Raw genomic sequence first — 21,924 nt, 5'->3', positions numbered from 1 at the left:
TAATTTCGGTTTAACAAAAGGGCCTATTCACACCACAAAGCAGGGCGTTTCAACCAGGGTGTGCATGTTTACAACACTTTTTCGCACATCAAGTGTTTTAAATGGGCCTTTACTGTTAGCAAGCAGTGACAAGATACTTCAGACACTGAATGTCACAGGATGTCATATTAAATATTATAGATTTCTCTGTTTAATAAAGAACAGGTGACAATTACTAGGAAAATCTCTGAATTTTGTTACACTGTTACAGTGATGATAACAATATGTATTAATGTTATTTTTCAGTATAACCTTTTTCTGGATTAAAAAAAAACATTAATTTAATGTATGTATTTTTTTTCTTTTTTTCTAGCCACCCGCAAGATTTCAATGATAAAGGTAATGTGTTGTGACTTTATAGCCTTATGTCACTGTTTACTGCCACTACTATAGACTAGTGGATTTTACAGGCTTTAAAACAGAATGTACAGAAATGAGGATCATAGCACACCCTACTGTCAGAGAGGGAAACTGCAGCCTAATACTGACCATTTTTTTTAAAAGAATGTACTTCCTGCCTGAGATCATTAACCCTTAACAGACGCAAGAAATGTTTTTTATTGCACATGTCCACAATGGGGAAGTAAACCATATGTATTGAAAGCCTAAAGACAAGTGTCTAAAAACTTTGATCCAAGAAATACAGTTGATTTTTTAAATTTCTTGTACATTCTATAAAACTTGGATTGTCATCATCATTCATGATACTATTGAATTGTCATGATTATCATTAAACTATTGCAGTATTGGTAGTAATTTCCCTTTGAGATTTAATAGTCTCCGTTTGGGATTATTAAAGTAATCAAAATCTGATTTATCAAATTATAACTCTGAAATGTGTGTGGCCACTAATGTACACAGGCCCTTTCACACAGGTTGTACAACCAGGTCTATCTGGCAGTTTTTCAGGTGGACCTGATCAGAAGCTCCATGTAATGCTGGCCATACACGGTTAGAAAATCGTTTGATAAAGCATTCGATGTGCTCGATCGTTCGACTTTCGAAACGTTAGTAGGTTAATTTTGATTAGATTTTATGGCAAAAAACAAAAACTTGTGTCGTATTTTCTGAGCCTAACCGATCGATTTTCTGAACATTAGTTGTGGAATCGATTGAAAGCAATTTGAAAAAATCTGCAGCACATGCGTGTGTTAAAATATTACCCCAGATTATGTAATCTATCGACAATTTTTTTTATCGATTTATACTTTGTTGATAATTCGGTGACCTATATCAATACAATTATGACGTTATCACATGCACGTTCAACAGATCTTTAGAAATCCAACAGTTTTTTTTTAACATTTTTTTAACTGTATGGCCAGCATTAGTCTATGGGAAGAGTTTACATCCAATTACCTCTCAGTCTATCCAGGTCTGGAAAAAAGAATGAAGATGGCCTGCGTTCTTTTCCGGTTGTTAAGACATTAACATGAGTTCAGAGGCCCCATTCACATACCTCCCAACTTTTTGAGATGGGAACAAGAGACACCTATTACCAAAAATATGTAGGCATAGACATGGGCGTCCGCTGAACTTTTTTATGGGGGGGGGGCATCATTTTAAGGTCATCCATGCTCAGTTCCTTTTAGACAATATCATGAAGGGGAGGGGCTTAGTCATTATCACAAAAAGTGCAGGCATGCAAAGGTTTGAGAAACCTGATGCAACTATCAAGCAACTAGCAACTTAGAATAACAATATCATAAAAAATGGAGCCCCCCCCCAAGGAAATAACAACCCCCTCCCCCTGTCTGTTAGCTGGAGCTAGAAGAAAGAGAGAGTGTCTCTAATTGGATTCGCCGTGCCGCTGCATTGCTTCCTGCCCGCTGTTTTTCTCACTGAGGATCATGGCACTGATTTCTAGGGGGGGCAAGCGCCCTCCCTTGCCCTATGGAGCGGACACCCATGGGCATAGAACACACCCCCTGCCACACCCCCTTAAAGTAAAATTATACCAAAAAAATTATTAGTTTAATGCTATTAGTTAAGTGATTTTTTACCTTGGATGAAAGGTTTAGCACTGAGGAAACACGTTTTGAAAGATAAATAGTGCATTTTATATATAACTATATAGATGAGACCAAAATGAGCGACAAATTAGGTATTTTGTTCCAAATCAGGGACAGTCCCTCAAAATCAGGGACAGTTGGGAGCTATGGTTTCAAAGGGCACTGCCTTTGCAATCTGCTGTGGGTCGCAATACATTGCTAATGGCACCCCAGATGCTGATCACAAACAAAGTGACTTTGCCTGTACCAGCCTGAAGCATGATGTGATTTGCTGAAGTGCGTTTTTGCAGTGCGATGTGATTTGCATGCTCTACTTTTTCTATATTCCGGTGCAATTTGCAGCCCATTCAAATGAATGGACTGGCTGCAAAATCGCACAGCACTGAATCGCACAGGAACGCGCACAGGCACTAAAAATACATAATTCCAATTTTATCCAGCTGCTTTTAGATGCAACACAGGTCTTGAAAGCTCTGGTCTGTAAATGCAGAAAAAAAAAACTGAACGGGAACAGATGTCACAAAAGCGACATCTGTCCTGATCTGCTCCGATTAGACCGGATGGGGTCCATATGAAAGGGGCCTTAGGGTGAGCCTGTGATGAAAATGTAACAACCCATCAACCAGTGGCTGATGAACCCCTAATTTAAATCAAATTAGCCTAGTGTGATTATATACAATAAATATGAATTTGGTCACTGTGCTGGGAATGAATTGGATATCTGGTCATTCAAGTTTTCAGTTTACACCAGTTCAATACACTAGAACGTAAAAGTGGGGTTGATTTACTAAAGCTGGAGAGTGCAAAATCAGTCTCACTTCTGCAGAGAAACCAATCAGCTTCTAACCTCAGCTTGTTCAATTAAGCTTTTGCAATAAAACCTGGAAGCTGATTGACTTCTATGAAAAAGTGAGACTGATTTTGCACTCTCCAGCTTTATTAAATAAACCCATTTTATTTTGTTTAAAGCAAAGTGTGGGAATTATAAAAAAACATTCTCACCTAGATGGCTACAGCATCGATCTGATGCTGTAGCTGTCCCCTGTCAGTTCTACACCGAGAACTGGGGGATCAAAGCCCACTGGTCCGTGCTGAGCACAGAGCAGTAGCTGTCAGTCACCACTTTGTGCTCTGCACCTCCAGGCTGACTCAGACTCTCAGTGGCACACCGAGAGGCTGAGCCAGCTGCCAGTCAGGCATCTGGGTGGATCCTGACATTTTTGTAGGGATTCCTGCAGTGACAAGAGTGGCTATGTGACATCAACCAACAGCAGCCTTCAGCTCCTATGACCCATAGGAAAAGTATGGCCAAAAGAGCTTTGGCCATACTTCTCTTTTAATTTTAGACAAAATAGCATTGGGTTAGAGCCCCTTTCAATGTTTTATTTTGGGGACACTTGTTATGGATGACAATTTCCTTCACTATAAAGAGGCTTTCTCTCATTTCCTCAACGGAACAGGAAATTAATGCAAGTCTCCCCAGTAGGACAAAGATGGCAGAAGAAAACCGGAGAGGGTGTTTTACAAACAAATGAATAAAAAATCGATTTGGCTGTAGCGCTACCCCAGAAGGAGCCACTGGTTGATTTGGGATCTACTCTCTTTTTGGCTCAGCTCACCCCTATTAACTAGCTCGAACCCTCCCTTGACACATCAAAAACCTGGTGGTTGAGATATTGTGACCCCTGTTGAGCTGGGGTCACAATAGCAGTAATAACACAACAATAGAATTACTTGCTATTAACCTCCCTGGCGGTATGATTCTGTCTGAAAAAACATGCTGAAAGCGGTACAATTATTTGCAAGGAAATTTGGCGTTTTATACTGTAGGCCTGTGATTTTTAGGAATAACTCACTTAAATCTGACCAAACAAGAATCTAATAGGCATCTCGGGTATGACATTTTTTTAAAAACAAAATTTTAAATTATAATATAATAAATAATTATAAATAATTATAGCAAGTAATAATATAATAAAAATAAAAATTATTCAATAATGTAATCAACTCAAAATCACTGAAATTTGCTCAGTTGCAGAATTGTCGCTGTTATTATTTTTTTTTTTATGACAAATTTCCCCGCAAATCGCTATCGCACAATTCTGCAAGTGATTATAATTTATTATCGCTGTTTTCTAGCTGATCTAAAACCATTTTTGACATAAAAGACACTTTTGGTTGCTATGGACAATCTACAGTTTTCAGGCAGAAAAAAATGTTTTTATTATATAAAATGACATGTAGGACACTGGGCAGACCACTAGGGACAAGGGGAGTGTGTTTTTTTTTACATACAGTACTGTAATCTATAAGATTACAGTATACTGTATGTATAGTGTTTGTTTACTTTTTTGAATTTGGCGCCGATCTCCGCTCCCGTGCGTCATAACGTCGCAGGGAACGGAGATCGGCGGCACAGGAGGACGCTGTGTGAATCGAGCGAGGTCCCGCTCGCTCACACAGCGTGGTGACATCGCTGGATCCAGGAGAAGGTAAGCCAGCGCACGCTGCAGGCTCTGCATGTCTACCCCGAGCGTGACTTGGGGATACCGATTTTGGTAGAAAAAATCAACCCCGAGTCACGCTCGGGGATACCGCCAGGGGGGTTAAGGGTGGTTTCTCCAGGCAAGAAAATACACTCTACACAGTAAATATATTTAAAAGAATAAGTTTACTTTGTGGAAACTTGAGGGAACAAGTATAGATTTTAGTTATGAACACAGTTCATAACCAATGACTCACTATGATTCGCAAGGGCCCTTGCAGGAATCAGCAATTAATGACAGTAAGGAGAAACCTAACTAAGGAATGGTACCACTCATTTAAACTAAGGTAGATTGCCTATGCTCGCGAGCGCCCTCTAGCGGGCAGTTCTACAGAACAGTTAATGTCCCCGTAGCGGCCGGTTAGTGCACGTAAGAAATTGTAATCCAAGATGGCAGTTTAATGAGAGGACTTAAATAACAGAGTGTCTGGAGCAATAAACGTTGGTGAACTGACACTCGTCAGTGTCGGTCACTTCTAAGAATACTCGAACAGTTAACTGGGCCTCTAAGTTTTGGTTTGAGGCCGAAAACGTATCTCTGGCCTGCAAAGTGGCTCTGGGTGTCTGTGTAAACGGAGAGTCAGAAGTTGAGCAAATGCTCTCTCACCCGACAGGCCAATCCGCCTGAATTCTCCTCAGAAGGCGCGCTGGTGAATCACCGCTCCACAGCACAGAGATCCCAGACGAGGGTGTTCCACTGGTTCAGCTGACAGCTGGATTGCCTCTACAATACCCGGGTACATGGACTGGATGCTGGAGTCTAGCTTCATTCAGGACGGCAGGTCTCTCGTTGGATTTAGGCCCAGGCTTCTGGCCTAACCACACGGCTGTGCTCTGTCCACTGTTCCGCAGAGGAGAGAAGTGCAGGTCCCGAGAGAGCGAAATCAGCCGCGCCCTTTCTTTAAGTAACCTCCCCCATAAGTCTGTGCAGAGGTGTCACGTGTTCAAATAGCACAGGGCATTGTGGGAAATGTAGTCTATTTCTCCTAAGAGTCAATGGAGTCCATATCTCCTGCTACTTGCAATCCCACAATGCATAACTCCTTAACCCCTTAACGCCCGCCGCACGACTATATACGTCCGCAAAATGGCACGGACAGGCAGATGGGCGTATATATACGTCCCTGCCTTCTAGCGGGTGGGGGGTCCGATCGGCGGGCAGATTCCCTCGGGGAGCGATCCGGGACGACGGCGCGGCTATTCGTTTATAGCCGCTCCGTCGCGATCGCTCCCCGGAGCTGAAGACCGGGGAGAGCCGTATGTAAACACGGCTTCCCTTGTGCTTCACTGTGGCGGCGTATCGATCGAGTGATCCTTTTTATAAGGGAGACTCGATCGATGACGTCAGTCCTACAGCCACACTCCCCTACAGTTGTAAACACACACTAGGTGAACCCTAACTCCTACAGCGCCCCCTGTGGTTAACTCCCAAACTGCAACTGTCATTTTCACAATAAACAATGCAATTTAAATGCATTTTTTTGCTGTGAAAATGACAATGGTCCCAAAAAAGTGTCAAAATTGGCCGAAGTGTCCGCCATAATGTCGCAGTCACGAAAAAAATCGCTGATCGCCGCCAATAGTAGTAAAAAAAAAAAAATTAATAAAAATTCAATAAAACTATCCCCTATTTTGTAAACGCTATAAATTTTGCGCAAACCAATCGATAAACGCTTATTGCAATTTTTTTGACCAAAAATAGGTAGAAGAATACGTATCGGCCTAAACAGAGGAAAAAAAAATTATATATGTTTTTGGGGGATATTTATTATAGCAAAAAGTAAAAAATATAGCATTTTTTTCAAAATTATCGATCTATTTTTGTTTATAGCGCAAAAAAAAAAAAAACGCAGAGGTAATCAAATACCACCAAAAGAAAGCTCTATTTGTGGGGAAAAAAGGACGCCAATTGTCTGTTAAAGCGACGCAGTGCCGAATCGCAAAACCTGGCCTGGGCATTTAGCTGCAAAATGGTCCGGGGCTTAAGTGGTTAAAGGTAACTTGCATATTTACAATGGTGTGGACAAAGTTCCAGCGGGGATGGCCTGTCATAAGACTCTGACAGGATGACCCCGCTACATGGCTTTAGATATACTTTAACTTTAAGTACGCATCAGGTCATAATTTCTAACCAGGTGCTCCTGTCCCTCACAAGCGCTGGCATTTTATCCTGGTTGCTGGACTTTTGGCCTTCATTGGCCGTTGCCAGATGATATCACCAGGGATCATACCATGCATGCGCAGCTCAGTTTACATGCCGGAGAAGACAGTGAGCAGGCAGGCAGGTGTATTTTATTGCAGTAGAGACATAGCGTTTCTGTTCTGCAATAAAGAGTGTGTCTGCTAACAGTTTGTGATAGCGGGACCTTAGTTCTGCTTTAAGACGGCTCTTTTGCCAGGATGACTTTTCTTGTCCAGTTGTCATTGCTTTTATACCTGAGTACTGTTCTTGCTGCCATGCAATGAACAATGGCGTATTTAAGGTTAATTATCTGTACATGTGAACAAATTACTTTTGCGTATTCTACAGCCCCAATAAGCCCATATTTCCCAATCTGCGTGCAGCAACTAAGTTTAGACAGGCAGCATGCCAATCTTTAGAAATGTCATTACTAAAGAGTTTTGACTTTGCTACTTTTAAATTAGGGATTCTTATTGCAGATCTGACCACCTAGTAGGTACTTATAGGCTTATCTAAAGTATATCTAAAGCCAAACCATTGTCACCAGGACTGAAAGCAATGGCAAACCAAAATATTACAGTTATTACCTTAACAGGATGTGATGTGAAATCTTCAAATGGAGACACCTGTTTGGGTGAAATCTATTATGCGAGATTGCCACTTAAATAGTTTTGTGTCTATGGGACCAAAAAGAAAGAGAAATCCCCCTAATATGAAACAGAAATTGTTCCTTGTGCTGTCCAAATCAAAAAATTGGTTTTGGTTTTAGAAAAATTTTAACTGAACGCTGCAGAGATTTAAAGGAGATCTATGGTCATAGTGTACACTTTCATTTTATAATATAGCAACACAAACAATAGCTTGGTTGGAGACCAAGTTGAGAAGAGGGCTTCTCTTGCAGCTCTGGTCTGAGCACCTGCGAATGTGGTGACAGAGGTACAAGGCTCAAAGAAACATGGGTGCCAGTAGCTTGATATCAGGTGACTGCCACGGTCAGGGACGTAGCCAAGGTGAGCCAGGGTCATGCACCATGTGACAGCAGCGTGGTTAGGAGTCAGTACCAGGGAAGCAGGCAGAGCAAGGTCCTGTAGCAAGTTGAGGTCAGTACCAGGAGATCAGGCAGAGAATAGTCAGGTGTAAGCTGAGGTCAGAATCCAGAATCCACAGAGCAAGATCAGGAACAAGCTGGTTCAACAACAGAAGATTAGTCAGCACAAGTAGGAACACAGGAGGATGGATCTGGGGAAGTTGAAGAACATTCAGCAGTTAGCATCCATCAGTGTATTCTTTAAATAGGCCTTTGGCACCAGAAATGCGCCAATGTGTCAATGCACGCTGGACATGAGCCTGAGCTTGTCTGTGTGCTGGTACATGTGCACGAGAATTAGCTGCACTTCAGCTCTAACTCAAGAGTTTTATGTCTTGCCTCCTCTGGAGCATAAGTTTTGTTTTAAGAACGTTTGTTCATTTTTCATGTTAGTGGGCCCATTTTCAATCGCAGTGACAAGAACATTCGGAGGTGCAGGATGGAAATTTTTTCTTAACAAACAATTTTCTAACAGTGAATCAGGTTTATATTCGGGAAAGTTCATTCACTTCAAATTCAGATGTTTAAAGCACATATTTTTTCAAGCACTTTCAAGTCACATTCGTCAAGTCACAGATACGAATTTTCATACAAATGTTTGTACAAACATTTGTTGAGAAATCTGTATATGTATGGCCAGTCTAAGCTTGCTTTTTAACAGTCATCTCATGGTGGATTTTAACAATCCACCATGAGATGACTGTTAAAAAGCAAGCTTAGACTGGCCATACATATACAGATTTCTCAACAAATGTTTGTACAAACATTTGTATGAAAATTCGTATCTGGTGGTTGTAAACCGTTGAAAAAAAAATAAACACTGGCAATGGCATAATGTGCTAGGAAATATTCACCTTAAATTTGAAACCCTCCAGCGTTGTACTGTCATCGCTGAGAGGGATAACATGTTTTTCTTCTGGATTTGCTGCTCTGGCTTTGTGATTGGCCAGAGACGCAATGACCTCACTCCCGCGCATTCGCGCAGAAATCCTTGGTTCTGGCACGAAGCTCTGAAGTTCTGGCAAGGTATGCCGGACCTTCAGGTTGCATGTGCGAATAATGTCACTGGCTGCATGCTGGGTGAATATCTCCCAAACAGTGCAAGTTTAGGAGATATTCATTTTACATACAGGTAAACCTTATTATAGACTTATCTGTGGGTAAAAATGGGCAAGCGGGGTTTACTATCGCTTTAAATATGGGGAGCATAGGTCCAGATAGGGGGTCTTAATTCTAAGTATCTGTAAAAGTTGAGAACTGTCTGTGTAGCATTTGCTCCAGGATGAAGAGACTTCCTGGACACATTATTATTATACAGGATTTATATAGCGCAACAGTTTGCATAGCGCTTCACAATATAACAGCAGACAATACAGCAACAATACGATTCATTACAAGAGGGTTAGGACGGTCCTGCTCCTGTGAACTTGCAATCTAATAGGGAGGGGCTGGTGGAACAAAAGATAACTGTGAGGGATGAACTCATGGGAGAAATAGATGATTTGATTATTAGCTGAAGGCAGGATAGGCTTTCCTAAAGAGATGAGTTTTCAGGGAGAGGCTAAAAGTGGACAAAGTAGGAGATAGCCAGACAGATTGGGGTAGGGAGTTCCAGAGGCTCTGGAAAAGTCCTAGATATGCGCATGGGAGGAGGAGACAAGGGAGCTAGAGAGCAGGGGGTCTTGGGAGGAGAGGAGAGGACTGTTTGGGTGATATTTGGAGACAAGATTGGTGATGCAGCTCGGGGCAGATTTGTAAATGGCGTTGTATGTTATTGTTAGTGTTTTGAATGTTATTTGTTGGGCAATGGGAAGCCAGTGAAGGGATTGGCAGAGAGGGATGCTGGGCACTGAACGGTTGGTCAGGTGGATGAGTCTGGCAGCAGCATTCATGATAGACTGAAGAGGGGATAAAGAAGGCAATTTAAGAAGAAAAAGGACACTTGCAGTCAACACAAGGTACCTGCACTTTGGGAGTATTATTTGAAGATTTTTGTATTTACTTGACGGGTTGCTTTTAGTCAGGGCCTTGGATAAAATAGAAGAAAGAAAGTATAAAATTGGAAACTAATACAGCCATCACATCTAAGGATTGGTAAGATCAATATAATAAATGTTTACTTTTGGGTTTAATACTGCTTTACTGTCCCTATTTAGTGTGGCTTTTAAAAGTCAAGTAGGGTTACACAGGACAACCTCTCCCATCCTTAGCTAATCTGTGCCTTTGCCAAATATTTTGTGAGTATTATAAAGATTATAAATAAATAAAAATTCTTGCAGTCTGCTAAGTGCTGGTATGCTTTACATAACTGAAAAGCATTATGGACAATGAATAGGTATGTAGTAGTTATTCAAGGAGAGGATTTCCTACCACAAGTATTGTATTGTGTACATGGAATTCTTGTGTAATGAATTTCCTCCTTTGGTAAGTGACTCACACACAATCTTTTTGCAGATTCTGGCCTGGCAAAATCATTTACAGTGGTTATCATTTACCCATGAGTATGGGAAATATTTGGAATTAAAGGGGCTGTAAAGGTTCATTTTTTTATTTTCTAAATAGGTTCCTTTAAGCTAGTGCATTGTGGGTTCACTTACCTTTTCCTTCAATTTCCCTTCTAAATGTTTTTTTTCTTTGTTTTCTTTGTCTGAATTTCTCACTTCCTGTTTCTCCTCAGTAAGGTGTTCAGTAAGCTGTTCTAAATGATTTTCCACCGCTCGGATGATGGTGGAAAGCTTACTGAGGAGAAACAGGAAGTGAAAAATTCAAACAAAGAAAAAAAAACATTTAGAAGGGAAATTGAAAGAAAAGGTAAGTGAACCAACCATGCACTAGCTTAAAGGAACCAATTTATAAAATAAAAGATGAACCTTTACAACCCCTTAATCGAGTGGATGGTCGGGGCTATTTGGTCTTAAGGCATGTTGTAAATCTGAGTCTCTTCATCCTTTGCTAGACTGTGCTTTCCCTGCCACCATAGTTTGAAGTAGCCACCTACAGCCTTAAAGTGGTTGTAAATAGGGTTGAGCGAACCGGTACGGTACGGACTTTGTTTTTTTTTTATTCCTGAACCCGGACATTTTGCTGAAAGTTTGGGTTCGGGTCAGGTGTTCGGCAATGTAATGGTGCGCTGCAGGGCAGCCAATCACCATTTGTTTTACTTGTTTTACCTAGAAGCCATCACAGCCATGCCTACTATTGGCATGGCTGTGATTGGCCAGTGCAACATGTGACCCAGCATGTGACCCAGCCTCTATATAACCTAGAGGCACATAGCACAGCTCGTCACTCTGCATTAGCTAGGGTAGGGAAAGGCTGCTGCTGATCTGAGGGAGAGATTTAGATAGGACTATCCTGCTTCAGAAATCTACACCAGCAACGTTTCTTTCTGTGAGATACTCTGCATTAGATAGTTTAGGGCAAGGTTCCTGCTGATCTGAGGGAGAGATTTAGATAGGACTATCCTGCTTCAGAAATCTACACCAGCAACGTTTCTTTCTGTGAGATACTCTGCATTAGATAGTTTAGGGCAAGGTTCCTGCTTGTTCTTATAGGGAGAGAATTATCTAAGCACGCGGTCTGTCCTTCACAGGAACATGGTTGTTCTGCTGATTTGGTGCGAAGATGGACGTTTCCTTGCTCAATTGGCGTGAAACTTTTACCCACGTCTCACGTAGGGTAGGGTGGCTCTTCCCACTTGAAGAACTTGTCCGGACACGTTGTAGGCGCGTGCTGTGTTGCACGTACGCCCAAGCTTAGCTGTGTGAGGTTAACTTCCTCATAGCCAGACAGTTCTGAATACACGACACTCTTCGCTCTTTAATAAATCGCTACTCACGATTTCCGTTGCCAGAGGTAAAAGCCGATATCCCGGACGAGCCCCCAGGTGTAGTGCTACCCCCTCAGGAGCCGCTGGTTGTTTTGGGATCGGCGTATTAAGTTACCTCTTACCGTTGTCTAGGGGTAACATTGATGAGTAGATTAGTGAGCGAATGTCCAGTCAGTAAATAAAGGTTTTCTGAATTCTTTATTCTCGGCCCAACATGACCAACATCAACATGAGGTATAGAGGAAAGGTTGATGAAGCAATAGAGAACGAGCAATCCTGCTCTCAGTAGTAGTAGATACAGTTCGTCGCCACTCTAGTCAGAGTGGGTGAAGTGCCTCCGGACAGACTCATGCCACGAGCCTGGCAGCCGAAGCGCCACTTAAGGTTGCTAGGAGGAACAGACCTCTGCCGCAGGCCTGGCTCTAGGGACCTCTGCCACAGGCCTAGTACTTGGATGAGCTTAACGAATTGAGCGAATCCTCCCAGTAGATTAGATTAGGGTCACCGGATGACAGTTGAAGCGTACCTGTCAATGTCCCGGTCACCAGATCCCTGATGGTTCGTCCAAGCCCCTCAGATAACCCGTCTCTGGGTTCTCCTTGAGCCGATCCCCCACCATTCAGCACATAGCTTGGGATCTCTTCAATAGAGCCAGGGACCCAGCAAGTCACTGGGGCCCCTTTCAGCAACATGGAGCTCCGTGTAGCATCCCTGGTAGGCCATATCGCCGGGGTCTGTTGGATGCGCACACCCTTAAGGTGGGTGCCGCACCTGAAACCTGTAACCCGCGAAGAACCAGCGAAAATAGCGTCTGCCACAGATATACTCTCCCCCAGCATGCCCCGCGAGGGAAAACTCCTCTAATTGGCTGCTGGGGAAAATTGCTCTGCCAGAACCCCTCTAGCGCCAACTGTCGCCCAGGGGTGGGATCGGCACCCCTGGAGCGCAGACTGACCTACAGGACAGCCCAGGAATGACAGCAGCCCAAATTTAGCAAATTATGAATGGGAGCAAAATAACTCTCCCATTCCCCACTAACTTTAGCGTAGTGCCCATACTGAAAGTAAGGGGGCGCTACACTCTTTTATTGCAAAATTTGATAATTATAATAACAAGGACATAAAGTAATCATACACAAATTCTCCATGGTTCCAGCGTCTCTTATCCACTTCCCAAATGTTTTAAAGCACAACTAAAGGCAAAAATGTTTTCTAGTTTTGGATAGAGTGGAGAGGGATTAGAACACCTGACACTTTTTATTGCTGTCTGTGCCCCCCGTTAAGGAGAATCACTCTCTATTTGTCTATTTGTCCAGTTTGCCATTATTATTAAAAGGGAAAGTAAAAAGAAAATTTCAAGTTTTGGGTTGTCCCCAGAAAAATAATAGAGGGGAAATCTTCCCATGGGGACACTAGTTCTAGTAACCTTGGGGTCCCCAAGGATTTTCCTTAATTTGCAGGTATTTTTTCTCTTTTTTTCCGATTTGGCTATGGGACAGGAAGTGAAGGGAAATCTCTGCAATGGGACACAGATGGCAGGGGTTATAACCCTTCCTTACTCTATTCAAAATGAAAAAAAAAAGTTTTGCCTATAGTTCTACCTTAAGTGTCAGACATAGTCACCAAAGAGCCCCTTGGCAACAGTGGCGTCTCCAGCTTTCATATTTAGGGGGGGGGGGCACATGGGGGAACAGGGACAAAAGTAGGGGGGGCCAACTAAAAAATGCAATTATATATATATTTATATATATATCCAGGGGCCCTTTACTACAAACCCACAACGGGCCCTTTCACATGTTCTGCAGTGAGCTCCCTCCTACTATACTGGGGCCCCCCAGGGTGGCATAAAACAAGAGATATATGTCACCAGCACACCAAGAAAATAGGGTCCAAAGTAGTGGGAGAACTATCAGGGTTGCAAAGATTGTCTTGAAACTGGGCCCTGGTGTTCTGCCACTGTGGGGTTCCCCAGCTGTCCTGTCCCTGCTATTGACAGCGCTGGTCTGGCATCTGTCTCCTTGGCAGTGGCGGCAGTCTATTAGGACCTAGTGCTGGTGACATGGGTGCATGCAGGGGAAGGCTATAGAGAGCCGAGCCCCCAGCTGGTCACCTAGCAGCAGTAATGCTGTATAACCTTCTCTGTTGACATGCTGATCGGGATGTGATCCAGGTAATGCTCCCAGTCAGATCTAATAAACACAGTATTTATTAGCATTAAGAGTACAACCACTTATATAAAATCAACCAAAATTCAGCTCTATGCCTGTAAAGTTTGGGCTTTGATCAATAAAATCACTGATATTTAACACTAGGATTTAACTAAGAGCATCACCTGGATTGCATCCCGATCAGCTTGTCAGAGAAGGCTCCACTGCTGCTAAGCAACCTGCAGGGAGCTCAACTGTCTACAACCATTAGAGATGGGCTCGGGTGTGTTTGAAATCCCACATGCCCGATCCCGCCAGGACAGGACAGCAACTCTGGTTGTTCCAGCACTGGTCCACTGTGGGAGGATTCCCCCATCCACCTATAATAATGTAGATGGGGGAATTGGATCATTTCTTTTTTTTTTTCATTCAACCTAATAGTTGAATAAAAAAAGGTGATCAATGTATGGGCTGCCTAAGAGCTAAGACTAGCCATAGACAGTTTAAATATCAGCTGGTTCAGCAGGAACTGGCTGAGATTGGAACCATTAATGAGCAGATTCTCTTATGATTATCACTAGTGGTTGCTATAGCCACTAGTAATAATCACTGTTTGTCGGGAGAATACAATTGACAAGGGATATTCCCCTGTCACCACTGTCTGTGTTTATGGGGGAATCATGCAAGTTTAAATTTGCACCGTATACTACCTGCCTAACTGAAAGTGAAAGTAAATTGTGAATGTCTTGAAAGAACAGGAGAGGGGGAGGGAGACAGATGGGGGAGAGAAGGGATGGAGATAATGCAGTTCAGTGATTACAGTGTACTGCAGTCTGCAGTGCACACACTTACCCACTGTCCAGGCTAGAATGTCAGGCATCATTCACACACAGCCAGGAATGCTGCTGATTTTCAGATTTTTCACCCACACATCCCCTCTCTTCAGATACAGCATGCCGGGATAGTGTGGGCAGGACTGAAAGGAGGAGGAGGAGCTGTATTCCTCCCTGCTCGTATGTGAGGAGAGTGAGGGGGGGGTGGCTGGACTCGCTTGGCTGTGAAAGAGTGTCATAGACTGACACTCGGCTCAGCTTGCAGTCACCACTCTAGGAATTTACAGGCTGGTTCTCCTGTCCTGAGGATGGGAGAAATCAGTCTGTTTTTTCAGTAACTGAGATGAAGGCTTGGGCCCCCCACCCCCTTCCCCCCCACAGTGCTCATGGAGTCCTTCCTGCAACTCGCTCTTCTCTGTGCCAATGAGGATGCAGGGGAAGGAGCAGATCGAGCGGCTGTGGTTGTGTGAGCGCTCTCATTCTGCAGTGTCAGTGAGCAGAGGTAGGGGGGAGGAATCCCCCACATAAGCTTACTGGGGACGCTCTCCCTCTCAGGAGAGACTGTGTTACTCCAGTGGCGGCCCGAACAAAATACATGTGGGGGGGCACATGATGGGGCACAGCATAATGTTGGGGGGGTCAGGGCCCCCTCTGGCCCCCCCTAGAGATGCCATTGCTTGGCAAGAACCATTTTTGACAACCCCTGAATCAAATATGCCATGTCCAATACTGACCAGCCTCAAATACTTATTCGCTAAAGCGCCATTAGTTTTAGCAGCGCTTTTCGCCCGATAGCGGAGCAATTTTAACCCCAAGCTTCTAAATCACTTTTCAGGCACTTTGGAAGCGCTGCCCATTAATTTCAATGGGCAGGGTGTTTTGGGAGCGCTAAATACAGTGCTCCCAAACCTCCCCAAAGATGTTGCTTGCAGGACTCCTGACGTCCCGCAAGCACACCACTCCAGTGTGAAAAGTCACACTAAAATGAATAGAAGGCGGTTCACAGGTGCTTTACAGGCACTATTTCTAGTGCTAAAACGCCTGAAAACCGCCTCAGTGTGAAAGGGGTCTAAGGGTATGTTCACACTGAGGCGCTTCTAAACTGCCAGTAAAACACTGAGAGCTTTTGCGCCACTTTTCAGGTGCTTTTGAAGAGCTTTTCTGGGGCTTTTCAGGTGCTTTTCAAGCAATTCCCAGTCGTTTCAATGGAGAGGGGCTTTTTGAGGCACCTTTTTTAGCTCTCCAAACATGCCCAAAGATGCTGCTTGCAGGTGTTTTTTCACCGCCCCTCTAGCACACCACTTCAGTGTGAAAGCATTAATTGATTTGAATGGAAATTGTTTTTTGTCAGCTTTTCATGCATTTTTTTTTTGTGCGAAAGAGCATGTAAAGCGCCTCAGTGTGAAAGGGGTCTAAAAAGTAGCAAAGTGGAGAATTACAGTTAACAAGTCACCTTGCCATCTAATAACTTTTTATTTCTAGAAGATTGACACACCTTGAACGCTACAGCAAATTCCATAACATCTGAGTTGAGTCTGCTCTATTCTCAGCTTCTGCATTCCCTCACTACACCTTGATTTCCTCACTACAGAGACTCTTATAAATTATTTGGAAATAATACAATTCATATCCAGTTTTCATAGGGGACCCTTATAAGAATCAGCGGGAAGAGGGGGGGGATGGTCACTAGGGCACCATATGGGATCCCCTGTAGGGTATAGGATGTCCTACACATTTGAATACAGCTTAATTACCTAACATATCATAAATATGATAATTTTGTCATAACAACAGTTATTTTCAGGAAGAAAAATAACTTTCAATGCAGCAGCTTTTCCTGCAGTACCTTTTCCTGCCACTAGAACTCTGGGCCCAGTGCCAGGACAAGGTCAGCTGGTGCCCAGGTGCAAAAAAATTGCAAACTACGCCCCCCCCCCCTTATTTCTTATGAGTCAGTGTCGTTTTAAAACAAGAAAGTATTTAAAACAATACAAAATAAATTAGGTTTAGGTAATTAGAAACAGAGTTCACTTATACATTTTAACTATATGTATTATGCAAAAAAATATGTATACTGATGCCGCGTACACACGATCGAAAATTTTGACAACAAATGTTCGATGTGGGCTTTTTGTCAGAAATTCCAACCGTGTGTGGGCTCCATCTGACATTTGCTGTCGAAATTTCCGAGAAGAAAAATTTGAGAGCTGGTTCTCAATTTTTCTGAAAGCAAAAGTTCTTGTCGGAAATTCCGATCATCTGACGCACCAAAATCCTACGCATGCTTGGAATCATTGACCTTTATTTTTCTCGGCTCGTCGTAGTGTTGTACGTCACCACATTCTTGACGTTCGGAATTTCCGACAATATTTGTGTGACCGTGTGTATGCAAGACAAGTTTGGGCCAAAATTCCGTCAGAAAAAAATCCACGGTTTTGTTGTCGGAATTTCCGATCGTGTGTACGTACTATACGCAATAATAGTCCCCATCATTGGTGCCAATTTACACAAAAGTAAACCCTAGCACTGCTGTGCGCAGCAGCAATAATAGCCCCTTGCATCGGTGCCAGCAATAAAAAAAATACAGCATAAATGGTAGTTTAAGCAATAATAACCCAACATTTGTGGCAGACATTTCTGCAATAATAACACCCAGCATTGGTGCCAGTTTACGCAAAACATACCCTCAGCATAAATGGCAGCATCTATAATAATAACCCATGCCATCACTGCCAGTTTACAAATTAATAACCCCCAACATTGGTGTCAGTAGCAGCAATAACAATCCCCTGTATTGGTGCCTGTTTACACAAAAATAACCCCCAGCATGAATGGCAGTTTCCATAACAATAACGCCCAGCATCAGTGCCAGTTTACGCAATAATAACCCCCAGCATTGGGATGCCTACTAATTACCGTAGAGGTGTCACTTATGGCATTGGGTCAAGCCAAGTTCTTCTCTACCCTTGGCTAGGCAAGTGGCTACTGGCATGTCCCAGTAAGAGATCAAGATCATGAAAAAACTGGCTTTGTCACACCCCTGGAACTGTTCGAATATACCCTTTGGTCAGAGTAATGCCCCCAGCACATTTCAGCGCCTAATTTAAAGATGTCTGGGGGACTTCAGCTTTAAGACGGTGTTAGTCTACTTGGACAATATCATAATTTTCTTTGTGGATCACATTGAGCACCTGGACCGGGTGTGCACCTGACAGTATGGATTGAAATTCAAGCCCAGTAAATGCTGCTTAATGAGACAACAGATATGGGGGCAGATTCTCATACATTCGCGCTGCTCCTGGGCAGCGTAATATATGAGATCTACGTTACACCGCCGCAGGTCTACAGGTTTACATCCTGATTCTCAGAACACTTACCTGTAAACTTGCGGCGGAGTAGCGTTAGATTGCTTGTCGCAAGCCCGCCCAATTCAAATGGGGAGGGCACCATTTAAATTAGGCGCGCTCCCGCGCCGAGCGTACTGCGCATGCTCCGTCGGGTAAATTACCCGACGTGCATTGCGCTAAATGACGTCGCCCCGACGTCATTTGCCTAGATGTATACGTAAATGGCGTCCAGCACCATTCGCGGACGTCTTACGCAAACGACGTAATTTTTATTGAATTCGACGCGGGAACGACGGCCATCGTTAACATTGGTTGCGCCTGCTAATTAGCAGGGGCAACCTTACGCGTCGGGTACGCTACGCAAACGACGTTAATTCGCTGCGTCGACCTCGCGTATGTTCGGGAATCGCCGTACTTACCTAATTTGCATAGACGACGGGGAAAAGCGACGATGCGACACCTAGCGGCGGGAAAAAAAATTACTTTTAAGATCTGACAGCGTAATAGCCTTACGCTTGTCAGATCTAATGGGTACCTATGCGCAACTGATTCTGAGAATCAGTTGCATAGATACCCGGGGCCAGATGAGGTGTTACGACGGCGCTAATGGTGTTGCGCCGTCGTAACGCCTTTGAGAATCTGCCCCTTAGTATTTAGGGCATATTGTAGAAGCTGGAGTAGTTTCCCCAGACCTGGCTAAGGTACAGGCGGTGCAGGATTGACATCCCTTAAAGACTGTTACTAAGCTATGCTCCTTTCTGGGACTGGTGGGCTATTAACAAAGGTTTATCCTAAAGTTCACCAAATAGCTGCCCCATTTACACAGATGCTGAGAGATCATGCCCAGAAGAAAGGCAGTTATTTTGCCCTGCATCCAAGCCCAAAGGCATCACCCCCAAGAACAGGCCTTTGAGATGCTTAAACAAGAACTGACTTTGGCACCTTTATTGGCATATGAGGACCATTCAAAGCCTTTCTGGGTGTATACAGATTGGAGTTTACAGGGCCTGGGAGCTGTTTTGGCTCAGTACCTCATAGAGGTGTTTATGGACAACAACCTCCTTACCTACCTGGACACAGCCAAGCTAGGGGCATCGGAGCAAAGGTGGGTCACCCGCCTGGCATGATTCAAGTATAAGATCCACTACAGACCTGAAAAACTTAACGAGCCGATGCCCTGTCCCGTTATCTGGCGGAATGCCCATGTGGAGTCTTGCCAAGAAGACATCAAGGTAGATCCTGTTCTGCCCACAGCGGCCACCTCATGCTCTCTTAAGGAACAGCGAACAGTTCCTCTGGCTGAATACACTGGAATTTACAGGCAAGAAGAATGGGTGCTGATTCAACAGAAGGATCCAGATCTCATGCAGGTGCAGCGCTCACTCTTTCGGCAGTGTAAGCCTTACTCTTGTGAGTGTCAGAGGCTGTCTCACACAGCTTGAGCGATTCTAAGGCAATGGGGTTGCCTGCCTAAAAGGACCACGCCAGTGACCATTACCACCTTGGCCCCTTGAGCTGGTCACCATGAACATTTTAACAATCTTCAGCTCCCCCAAAGGCTATCACTATGCCATAGTTTTAGTCAACCATTTTACCAAGCTTGCAGTGGTAGTCCCCACCAAGGACCAGGTGGCCCCAACCATGGCTAAATTATGTTGGGAGCATGTTGTCCAACCTTACGGTTGCACCAAATGGATACTACCAGGCCAAGGCCCAAACTTTGAGTCAGTGATTATGTCTGAGCTGTGCCACCTCAGTGGTGTCAGGAAGTAACATACCACCCCCTACCATCCACTGAGTAATGGAGCTTGTGAGCAGTTCAACCGCACCCTGTTGGGCATGCTGCAGACTCTCGAACAACGGCAACAAGACAAATGGCACCAGTGTGTGGGGGCCGTGGTGTGGGCCTACAACAATACTGTCCACTGGGCTACTGGTCACACACCCTTTTTCTTGATGTTCTGGTGCTATGGCTGGATACCTGTGGATCTCCTACTGGGCTCTCCTGATGATGTGACGTCCTGGACACCTAGCACCTAGGTACAGGAGCACTGGGATAGGCTACAGAAAGCCAAGCAGGTGGTATTGAACAGACCCAAGGATTTGGCTAAGGTTAAAAATGCCATCTGTTGGCAGAATGAACCAGTGATAAAACACATAAACTGTTGTGTCAATTAGATTGAGAATGAGACAGGCTGCAATATATATGCATTTTTATATCTGGGCTTTAGAAAAATGTATCCCAGATTTCAACACCTTTTATCAAAGTTCTTTAATTACAGATCCCACGGCTTTAATTACAGATTCCACAGATCCCCACCACACCTCTACACACACTAGGGGTAATTTAGTAGAGGCTAATCAATTTAACAGCATATTTTTGGATTATGGGAGGAGACCAGAGCACTCAGAGCAATAATTACTTAACCCTCACGCTGCCTACAAAGCTTTTAAAGTGTGAGACACTCACCAACATTAATAATACAAATCATCTCATATCATATTCCAAAAACCATACTCAAATCTCAACATATTTGCTCATCTTGTTAAATCCTTTCCATTTTGGCATCCAAAAATGTTGTCTCTCCTTAAGGAATAAGGACAGTTAGATGTATGCAGATATGAATTTAGCAGATTGGGAAAACCCCAAATGTCAGGATTCATTATGATTATGGTTTCTTCATACTTATGTGTTGTACAACATCAAAAACTGTGAATGTGATCAAAGAATCTTGCAGCATGAAGTATTATTTAGCATCTACCAGTCATAGATTCCAGAAAGTTTAGGAATTCTAGCATCACCTGATAACATGAGAGGGTACTGACAGTTCACTCACCTCATATAAACAGCATGATATCTTTAAAGATTGCCATTTTGTGAAACAAAGTAAAACCAATTTATTCTCCTGCAAAGAAGCATGCATGTCGTACATATGTATGGCGTAGGCTCTGTGTCTGTTTGTACAGTGCTAATCTTTGGCAGGAAAACAGCTGGAGAGATCCAGAAGACAAATCCTGCAAAACATTTCCTGAGACAACTTGTAAATTGACATTAATAGTTTAAATGAGAAAAAGTGATGATGTAGTGCAGGTTCTTCAACTTTCTATCAATTTAATGAAATAAATTCTCATATTAGCACTGCGCTATTGAACTAAATATAAATATATATATAAATATACGTGCTGCTACTTGAATGCAAATAATAAAACAAAGTGTGCAGAACAATATAGTGTCAATCTACACAATCACAGTAATGCAAAAGAACAACATTTTTTTTCCAAAAGTGTCCATAATAGAATCAAAAATAATTGTCCATCATAAATAAATGAATTCACATATCAAAAAAGAATCAATTGTGAAAATAGTGCAACTCTTCATAAAGTGGAAATATTTGAACACCGTAGATCCTCCACCAAAGTGCACAAGTGCCAATCCAAACCGCTATAGAATGAGGTTTACCAGATTGTAGCTATCAATCGCATGTGTAGATATCAATCGCATGTGTTTAAGCTTCATGCAGGTGATCAATCCAATCTCTACTCAGATCTTCTCAGATTCAAATGGATGACAGCTCTCTCCACATGTAGAGATAAAATCAACACAAAGCCTCCAATAGTGTAAAAACCTCTTGGGAAACAATTTTAATGAAAAAGTAATGCACTTACATCACAATTCACAAAAAAAACAAAAAAACGTCTTTGGTATATGTTAGTTATATGCCGGGTCCCTGTGTTTTGCGTCTCCACCCCCTCCTCGCTCACACTCACAGATAACACTCTCAGCGTTAAGATTCCGTTGCCGTGTAGCCACGCCCCTAACATGTTTCGTTACTTCCAACTTGATCACAGGGGATCATGAGTGGAGATTAGATTGATCATCTGCATAAAGATTAAAGTGATTTAA

The 21,924-nt window shown here is 43.2% G+C and overlaps 1 protein-coding gene across 1 annotated transcript in view; it reads left to right on the top strand.

Annotated features, from left to right (window-relative positions):
• Positions 1–21,924, top strand: part of SKAP2 (src kinase associated phosphoprotein 2) — a 376,072-nt gene that overhangs the window by 69,849 nt on the left and 284,299 nt on the right. The window contains exon 3 of the mRNA XM_040352898.1: positions 353–378. Coding sequence (XP_040208832.1) covers positions 353–378 — 26 coding nt within the window. The remainder of the gene's footprint in view (positions 1–352; positions 379–21,924) is intronic.

The sequence above is a fragment of the Rana temporaria genome, chromosome 5, assembly GCF_905171775.1.
Source record: "Rana temporaria chromosome 5, aRanTem1.1, whole genome shotgun sequence".
Lineage (NCBI taxonomy): Eukaryota > Metazoa > Chordata > Amphibia > Anura > Ranidae > Rana > Rana temporaria.
Note: the sequence above shows the minus strand (reverse complement) of the source record. Positions and strands in the feature narration are given on the sequence as shown.